General features: G+C 45.6%; 1 protein-coding gene across 1 annotated transcript; it reads left to right on the forward strand.

Annotated features, from left to right (window-relative positions):
* Nucleotides 1-583: 583 nt before the first annotated feature.
* Nucleotides 584-7,099, forward strand: LOC135383624 (motile sperm domain-containing protein 2-like). Its single transcript, XM_064613012.1, has 6 exons — nt 584-1,164; nt 4,869-4,971; nt 5,130-5,226; nt 5,308-5,434; nt 6,268-6,496; nt 6,655-7,099. The coding sequence occupies exons 1-6, from the start codon at nt 1,106-1,108 to the stop codon at nt 6,805-6,807; spliced, it is 768 nt and encodes a 255-aa protein (XP_064469082.1). The 5' UTR covers nt 584-1,105; the 3' UTR covers nt 6,808-7,099.
* Nucleotides 7,100-10,255: the final 3,156 nt, after the last annotated feature.

Here is a 10,255-nt window from a genome sequence, read left to right on the forward strand (position 1 = left end):
AAAAGTCCTTCTCGTACGGTGCTACAACAACGCGGTTTCTTTCTCGCGAGCGCGAGAAATGCTCCATGTGACATCCCATCCTGGACCCCATTCGCACAATCTTCGAAATCGCCGCAAGAAATATCCCACCAACATCCATTTCCAAATGTGGACATTGGGATCTATGTTGGACGTCCACAGGAGATAGTGTTCCCTCTGTGAATGTTGTTGTTCTTGAGACAAACAAGAAGAAGGAACGCAATGTTCACATCCGGTTTCGGTTTCACGATAATAAAAGGATGAGCTACCGCACCTTGGAGGACGTCACATGGTAATGCGACAGAGACAAAGGTCATTCAGAGCCGTTTAGAGATATGGCAAAACGTAATCAGAATATTATGTTTGGAATCGGTGGCTCGATTGCTAGGCACGGCAGAAACCGGAAGTTTCTGATAGGAACTTCACGGCCGCGGAAGCGCTGGCCACACAACGTTTTCACGTGGACGCCGCCATATTGAAATCGCAGCACCGTCTAGCCGGGGCAGCAGTTGAAAACTGTTTACCTCACAAACCAGAGATAAGGAAAGCACAAGTGTGAGGATGGCGGTGCATAACACCGTTTTCCAGCCAGGCTCACACCCAGCGCTTTTGCAGCCTGCCCAAGCCAGCAAGGAGGAAAGCGCTACCGGGGAGGAAGCATACGGCCCGTGTGCTTTCCTTCTCTCTGGCTTGGGCGGTAAGCAGTTTTCAATTCAATTATAAACGCTTGGTTGCGATGTTTTTCTAATTTTTTCTCGCGGTAATTCTGGGCATCACAACAAAGGATGTGACATCATTCCTTTAGATTTAGTGTGGGTCCAGACTCTTGCTCTAAAAGCACACGGCAAGCAGAACAGCACACGGCAGCAACGCCCTGGATGGATGGATGGATGGATTGCTGCTGGTAAAAAAGCGTGCTTTCGTACTTCGAGCTATGTATGCCGAACATTTATTTACGAAGAACTTTAAAGATGAAATTGTGCTAAAATTGGTCAGTTGACGAAGCCGTCATGAGAAGCGTGAAGAAAGAAGGAGACGACGTAGCCCAGGCGTGAGGGACGTCACACGCGCCTTTCTCTAATCGAAGATGTCTCCAGCTCGCAGTGGTGATTCCAACCCGACGGAAGACAACCTCATAAAAATTGAGTACGTTTCTCTGCTCATCCTAGGGACTGTTATTTCAGCTAAAAGTATTATTCTGCAGAACAGAGTCGTTCGTACCATACCGCTCTAGGTCGAGGAGGGTTGAGAACACATGACAGGTGTAATGCGTAGTGTGTTATTCTCTGCAGCAGATTGTGTTGGGCGGGAAAACCACTTAAGTCCTGTGCGGCGTCAGAGTATTACGTCTATTTTAAGACATATATCGTTGTACAGTGGTAAAATCATGGCAATAAGATTTTTATCAATGGTCATTTGCTCGCGTAGTGAATTTATTCTGGGCGTTGGAGGCTTACGTGTTTGTGTCGTCCATGTTTGTAGCCCCCCTCGGCTAATTTCTTGTTGTTTACGTAGCCTTCATGCGTACGATGTTTCTTTCTTTTAAATGCAATGAAATGAAAGTCTTGCTGGAAAAGTAGGAGCATTTCGACGCCAACTATAGATCAGCCGAGGCCACTTGATATTCAGCAAAAGTTTCAACCTCGTGTTACTAGCATGTGTTACTTGACAGTGAGCTGTATAAGTATGTGTAGCACGTTGCGCGATCAAATTTTTCGTTCGAAAATGCAGCGGCAACTATTATTAAACTAATACGGTTTCCTGGAAACCATACATTACGGAGGGCACACCTTTTTGGGTTGAGTAAGACATATCTGTATATTTGAGTCCCGAAGAGAACCCCGATTTCGAAGTAGAATGGTGAAAAATATAGAGTAGAAAAATATTTGGAAGAGCTTGGACCTCAAAAACGGACGAAAATTGGGCCAATGTGAAGCAAAGTTCTATCGATGCTTTACATCGATGTCTTATCTGACTTCCTTTTCTTGGAAATTCCATCAATACCATTTGGAAGGTCTACACTCTGCGACTAAATATTGTCCAGAAAAGGTTGCAGTTCCGGTTGAAGACTCCAATACTCAGTACTGGAAGTAACGTTCCCGGCGTTGTACGGGCTTCACAAAGCAAAGTTGACGTCTAATTCATTTGTCAACCACAAGAAGAGGGTTCGGATCCTGGGATCCCGGAATTTCGGCATAATTTCATTTCCCAAAATCCCGAAATTTCGCGAGGGCAAATCTCGGGATTTCGGGATAATGAATTTCGGCTTTCTGGCAACGAATATGCGGTCGTACGAGTGGAAAGGAAAGACCGATGTCTTACCGACTTTTGGTTTCATGCGGCCTTCCCCTAAAAATATAATTTGCAATCCGAAACCGAACCAACCTCATCGTCCACGACACATGACAAAGACGTTGCCTGCTGACTTATGTGAACCACGCAAGCTATAGCCAGGAACAGCCCTCAATTTCCATTAGAATCGAAATCGTGAGTCTTCCGATCCATAAGTCACACAAAGTATTTGAGAAGCTACTTTCTCTCTCTCTCTTGTTGACCAGAGGTGGTGGTGGTTGTTTTTCTCTCTCAGCAGGGTTTCTCTTTTTTGTTCTTTTAATCGCCATGAATACGTATGTTCGAAAGAGAGAAGAAATAACTGTGACAGCCTTTTCAGAAAACTAGATTTGGATGCTCCAGACCAAAACACAACCATTACTGTGGATGAGTAAAAGGGGAGAAGAGCAAAACACACATACCCCATCGGAAGACGCGAAAAACTCATTGCTTTTAGCAGCCGCTTAAGTATACATAAGTGCTGAACGTCATGTCTTCTCGTGCACTGCTAACCGCGGGAAATATGCTGGGGCGCATTTACAAGATCTTCCATAGCGGACGGGAAGAGGCGCATTATAACGCAAAGTCGATATTCCTACACGGTGCAAAAGCTCAATATAATACGGGGCAAAACTTTTGCCCGGTGAGCACTCTTTTTTTTTCTTTGTGTGTGTGTGTGTTTTCTTCCAATAGAATGTGCCGCGGGGATGATAGGAAACGCGCACTGTGTCTCAAGTTGTGATAGGATGATGGATGAGCGGGTGGATACATTTCTATACGGCATCCTAGGATAAGCTGCAAAAAAAATCCGATCCCGTCCTGGGTTCCCGGGATCCACATCTAGATATCCCGGGATTGTAAAAACTACCCAGGATTACGAACCCTACACAAGAACAAGAAGTCAACTTTTTCGAATCAGCTTCTCAACTGGAATATTTTCTTTCGAGAAAGCAAATGTTAAACATGTTCAAAAATGTTCAAAAATGTTCAACATGAGAATGCAGGAGGGATATATTATTATGTGGATCTGAGAAAGGACGTATCCTTCAGCAAGTTCCAATGAGCTAGTCATGTTCCACAACTTTTGCGTTTACCAACACAATCAGCACGAACAGAATTCGTAATTCCTTCCCGCACGAACAAAGAAGAAGAAACTCAAAATGATCAAGCTAAAGTCTTGCCGTGCGACCAGAGCAAGACGCAGCACTACTTGTGGACGGCCGTTCTGGTTTCCGATTTCTAAAGAGTATTTCCCCTCCCCGCTAACGGCCCGAAGCCATTCTCCTCTGCCTCTATCTCAGAGATAGAGATGTAAAGATGGGAAAAAACACAAATATTGTTTGTTTCTTCAGACGCTCAAATGTTGACAAAAAATCAAATTCTGGATGGCGTTTTTCGTGCGCCAGCATATTGTGAGGCACCCGAGTTTTGGTTTCACATTCAGCCTACAAAGCACTTCGATGAACAGCGGCGAACGATCGCAATGGTCCATTCATCGCTTTCGCTTTGACCGCAATGTTTATGGCACTGGCACTTTTGTAAAATAGTTAGTCCGCTGTCGAATGTTGGAAGCATTTCCCCTTGTGCGAATCGCCAACACCAGGGAAAGGCGAGCAGTGGGCAATTACTGCAAGCCAGATGGAAATGCTGTTGTTCAGAAGTTCTTTGCCGTTTCATTTCGCTTTCGTGGAACAGTTGCGTTTTGCTCGCGAAATGAACAACGTGAGAAACGAAATTGCCGATGTAATTAGCAGGCGACAACAAAATCAGATATCGTCTGCTTACTGAAGGAGACGCAAATAACATAAGATGTCCTTGCATATCTCTGCCAGAGCGACATGTGGCCGTCTGGGAGCAATCTCTCAACTGCGCTTTGCACCACCGCCATCTTGATTATTTTGAACACGAGATCCTACGTTTTGCAATATAACTTTGCACTGTGATGCTCAAGAGCTTTATATGTAAGACAATGTTCCGCTTGCATTGAGTAATCGTAGAAGCACGGTACGCTAGCACGGATGGACTTTTAGTGGGTAACACCCTGTATATACATGTCAATACACAAGTTACAGGATGCAGTAACAGTATCTACATTATTTTTATTTTTCGAACTTTCGGGAAAAAAACACGACAATACCTGGCGGGATTTCCCGAGGCTCAAATTTTCCGAAAATTATACGTCCCTGCTCAGGGAGAACAATGACGCACGAACGTATCCGCACGAAACTTTCGTCCAATATTTCCATGAAAAAGGCGGTACTGGATAAATCGTCGGTGCGCTGCTTACCCGTCTCAAGTGGCAGCCTTCATAAGAAAAGCGTCGAGCTTGGTTGCGAAAAATGGTTAAAATATAGCCGCTCAATGCAAATTTTCTAATAGATTACAATGGCATATGCTCATTAATTCATTTCATTATTTATTTCATTTCTCTTTGTGTGCATGAACAAGGTTGTATTTAGTATAACGCGTAAGCTATTCAATTTATTACCTAAAGACTATGTACATTTTCTCTTGCATAGACCGGAGGACGACCTGGTCTTCATAAAGGATGACGCTGAGGACAGCAAGGCCACGGGAAATGTTGTCATTACCAACACGACGAATGGCCACATTACGTTCAAGGTGAGCAATGTCGTATGAGACAACAATTTTATGAGGAATTTGATAACGACGAGTGTCTTGGCAGTTCTGACATGGCACGAACTTCGACACGCTCACGCTGACTCGGGCGTCTTGTACAGACAACAGGGGCTACCATTTAACATTTTTCTGAACTTCAGATTAAGACGAACAACATCGAAGGCTACAAAGTGAAGCCTTTCTTTGGAGTCGTCCAATCTGGAAAAACATTCCATATTAAGGTGGAACAAAATCCAGGTAAGCTATTCTTCGTCAATAAGCCTCTGGCGCGTAGAGGCGAGCTCCTCACGGTAAACGCCAATGTGTGTCCACGAACAGGTTCCGTATTCCACGGGACAGATAAGTTACTCGTCCTTACAACTCCTATCGCCGCCGTGGAGATGTCCCCCAAGGAACTCCTTGATCTCTGGAAGACAGTCGCTAAGGACGCTATCAAGGAACATAGGTAACCTCCATACAACAGCTTGCAACCACCAACAATTATTGGGCATCGAACTATGACCAGTGCGTAAGGAACTGCCAGTATGGTTCTGTTTATCACAAACATTAACGAACCAAAGAAAACATTGAAGAAAGATCGACGATACGGTACGAGCAGCCCTTGTTCCACGGTGTGCCTTATTACAAAGTCATTGCTTTTGCATTGCGGTGCATAAACAGTTAACGACACTCTCAGTCCTAATCAAAATATGGTGTTTTGAATGCGCGCAAACAATGTCGTGTGATGTTGCGAAAAAAAAAAAAATATGGGATGGGTCAGGAGCGGGCGCAAGAAGTGCCCGCAGCTCCGAAAATAATCCATGTAGCGTGTCTCTCGTGTTGTCCTCGTACCTATTTCGCTGCATCGATGGATGATCCATGAAGTTTACTTCCTCTGCCAGCGCATGAAATACTTTTTTAATACTTAGATCAATCTAAGAGCATGGTTTATAGAGCGCAATGCATGTGATGCTTCTGGTATCCTTGCTGTCACAACAGCAGTGGCATCCATGTCGAATTTCTGTGAAACGTTCTTTGTGTTATCTTCCAAGAGCACTGTACGTTCTAGGCTTTATTTCGCTGCCGGCCCTTGATAACGAAAGTAGGGGATGCGACTATGTTACCGCTCCCTGCAGGTATTGGCAAGGCCCCGCATTAAGCACGATGAAATGAAGGAGCGTCCCCATTCCTAGTTCGGCGTGCATGACCTATCGCGTACCATCAACACGTGCATAAGGAGCATTGATCTACCGTGGAAATTGAATATGCGAGTAGATATCTCTCTACCATCTTATGTAGGCTCCGTCTGGTGAACCATAACAACGTCCAATCGAAGGTGATGGTTACCAAGGATGAATCTGCGTATCGGTCAGTGGGCTCCCTCCTCATGAAGCCCAAGTCTCCATCGCGGAAGGATGTGACCAAGCAGGAGTCCAGCGTCTCCTTTGGTCCCAGCCGGCAAAGGCTGTCCACGGGCACAGCGCAGCTGGACAATATTCAGGAAGGCCTGGCTGATCTCCAGTCCAAGGCAAGTTTAACAAGATGCAGATACACGGATACAGAACCGTTGGTTACTAAAGTATCGCACAACTACATAGTTACATTTGCTCACATAGTTACATTTGCAGAGGGACAAATATGTAGCGCTGCTAAAGCAGACGCGATGTTTCTTTTCAATCTTTACAGCTGGGTGAGCTAGCCGTCGAATTCCAGACGACATCGAAGAACGTCGAGCAGATATGGTTTGTGGCAGGAGGATCTGCCGTTGCCCTCTTGGCGACGTTGACGCTTCTCGTCGTCATCAAGATATGTCTCTCAACTCCGGAATGGTTTTGCTGAAGTCAGTCGCGAGAAAATCAACTATTGCTTGGAGACTCGCAAAAGGAAAAATCCATAAAAGGCTTAAAGCTTACATCTCTAAGTTTGGCCTTCGTGGTGTGAGTTTCGGAGTTCATGTTGCTGGAAATTATGCAAATATTAGACGTTCATGTAGTCATAACACATTTACCAGAGTTCACTGGGCAAACTATAAGTGCTGTCACACAAACTATGAATGCAATGGGGTTCACTAAATCATCATGATCGAAAACTTGACAGCAATGATCTAACAATAAAGTATCAAGTTGTCTTACCTCTTAAGATTACCTTGTTCGCATTAATCGTAGAAGTATTTTTTGTTTTGCTGACTCAGATTGACCCGCTAGCAGGTACCGTGTGGAGTCGTATTTATACGTGGCCCTTGCATGTTAACATACAGCTCAGCACGCCACGCGTATCGCGTAGTCACTAATTTTGTCACTGATTCAGTGCGTACCCAAAAAGCAAGATAACACCAAGCGTCCAGCTTGCTCACAAGAAAGACTGGGCACCGCTCATTATCTTCGCGCCATTTCTCAGTGTTAAGGCATCACCCGCTCGCAGCCTCTTGAGTTTAGAAGGATGGTCTATGGTGAGAATTCAGTTCATACAAAGTGGTATCGGTGCACTCAGCACCATTGGGCCTCTGACATCTGACCCCACGTCGCCTGTCTCTGACTACCGCAGGAACATGACTACCCACTAAAATTATTTACCAAGGAATAGCAAGCCGTCCTTTCTGGCAGACTTTTCCTGCCAAAATAGACCCCCACCACCACCATGGGGCCATTGGTGGTGACTCGAAAGCGGGGAGAGTAGTGATAGATATAGCACCTGGTAACAATGGGCCGCTCAGGTTACATGCGACATGCACACGCACGATAAGATATATCGGAAAACAATGGGGAATCATGTATCGATAGTGTGAACAATGGGCTCCCAGGTATCAATAACATGCGCCGCCAGGATAAGGTAACTGTTAACTCAGGTAAACAATGGGAGCTCACGTGTCGATAGTGTTTGATAGGCACCTGAGCACATTTAATGACATTTAATAACACTCAGTGACATGTAATAACATGCAAATGACATTTAATGACACGCAATAACATCCGATGACATTTAATAGCATTTTCCGATCGGGCTGACGTCACGATCAGTCCGTCACCTGAGTTGATTGCCGCGTTAAGGCGGGGTCCCATAGCCTCGATTTGAGCAGCAGCAGCAGAGCAAGAGCAGCGGAGCAGCAGAGCTGCAGCGACACGAGCGGTCCCATAGCACTGGGCGAGAGCAGCAGCGCTGCCGAGCTGCAGAAATAAATTCCCTGCTGCTCTCGTATCCGAATTTTTGGTTGCTGTGCTGCCCTGTTGCTCTGCAGCCTGAGCAGCCGGTCTCGAAAGCCAATCAGGAGGCTGGTTGGTATTGTTTTCGTTCGACGGTGTTTAGGGTTTGCAGCGCGGTGAGTGACGGCAGAAGGTTTGTTTCTGGTTGTTCTGTGATTTGATTCTGAAGACCTGGGTACGCTTGTGATTGCCAGTAGTTTGGAGCGAGTGTTCAATCATCGGGACTGCGTGAAGTGCGCTTTCAGGACATAATTCAGTTCATAAAGTTCAATAAAGTGTTCGACCGAACCTACGTGATACATATGTTGTGTACCAGTTGTAGCTACATGTTCGCTTGTTTTCTGAAAAGTACTTCAAAACCCGTGACCTGATAACGTACAAGCACTTTCACGTCCATGCCGTGTGAAAACCAAACCGAACAAATTTATTGTGGTCGGTATTCCAAGACCTTGCTAGGTGGTTGTAAATGAAACTGACCCTTGAAAAGGGTTAGATGGAGACAGACACCGTTCAGACAACAAAAAAAGGTTCGATAGAGATAGATAATGAACCCATTCCTTGTGAAAACAAGCTGAAAGCAGTGAGTACTAGCAGAAGGGGCCTTTGTTTTCGTTAGACAATTTTATTTCACTAAGAGCAACGTATACGCATTTGACAGTCACCGTAAATCAAAATATCGAATACTATAGTTACGAGGCAATATTTATACGACAAAATCCCGTAGAAGAATCTCCACACAACACAGAAAGGACTGTTCTACACAGCAGTAGGACGAACCTACGTTGAATGTCATGGAACTGACTACACATCAACGAAGAGTAAATCAGGTAATACGAGGCTCAGACCACCACCACACTCATCTCAAAGTTCACTTATGAGCTCCAAATCCACAATATATCTCTCACACAAACGCCTTTCACCTAGGATTGCGTTCCTAGGTGTGTGCACTAAAAGGCTTAGCCGCTGCGTACGCCTTCGGAATGTGCGAAATGTAAACAATGACACAGTTGCCAACACGTTTTGTGTTTCCTAAGCCGCTGCTGCCGCTAATTCAAAACGAAGCTATGGGACGCCTTCAGCAGCAGAGCAGCGGCAGCAGAAAGCTGCTCTGCTGCCATGTTGCCGTGTTGCTGCTGCCGCACCGCTGCTGCTTTGCTACTGCTGCTCGCATAAAGCTATGGGACCCGGGGTCGGATTCACAAACAAGTTCGTAAGATTCGCTACGATGTCGTAGTCTACAACCGTCGTAAGACATCGTCGCAAATTGCGGGGTTCAGTATTCACGAAACGATCGTAAAGGAGAGGCAGTTTCACGATGGACAGAACGAGCAAGAAAGAGCAGCTGACGTGCTTCCTGAAATGTGACCGTGGGATTAATGAGCGATGGGGCCCGAGGTTATGTTATTGTTATAGCAACGACGTCAGCTCAACCAATGGGGCCCGTTGTATCCTATGCCACATGCCACGGTGTTTGTCAACAAAATCGCTCGGTATTTTCAGAAGTGTGTTCTGAAGTTGATATAGAAGGCACTCATCGGGCCTCAAAGCGTGTCCACCCGCCGCATTTTACGGAGAGCGAGATAGAGACCCTCGTGGAAGGGTACAAAACAAACAAAAACGCTATCGACGCCAGTGGAGATGGAGCAGCAGGAGCTAAAGACAAGCAAAAGGTCCCTAAGCACATCACTGCAGCCCTCTTCGCGGTTTCGGGAATTACACGGAACTTTGCAGAAGTAGAAGTGGACAGACTTTAAAAGTTCGAGCAAAAGAGAGGTATACGATGTGGACGTTCGCAGGAATAGCACAATGGGAGGGTTCATTGGGAATTACAATAGTTGTTAGGATGTATATTACAGAGAGGAAAGGAAAGGACGGTTATGAAATTTCATAACATTCACAACTATATTAATTTCAAACGTTAGGAGCAAGTGTAGACCGCAGCGCGGCTAGTACCGGTGACGATACTGGAGGAAAGAGTGGTTGGGGCCATTGACCGAACTGCTGTCCATGATATTCCTGGCAGTTTCGATATTGGTGTGTGTGTGAGGGGGGATGAGTGCACCAAACACCCTCACCACAAACTTGTG

This window comes from Ornithodoros turicata, chromosome 2 (genome assembly GCF_037126465.1).
Source record: "Ornithodoros turicata isolate Travis chromosome 2, ASM3712646v1, whole genome shotgun sequence".
Lineage (NCBI taxonomy): Eukaryota > Metazoa > Arthropoda > Arachnida > Ixodida > Argasidae > Ornithodoros > Ornithodoros turicata.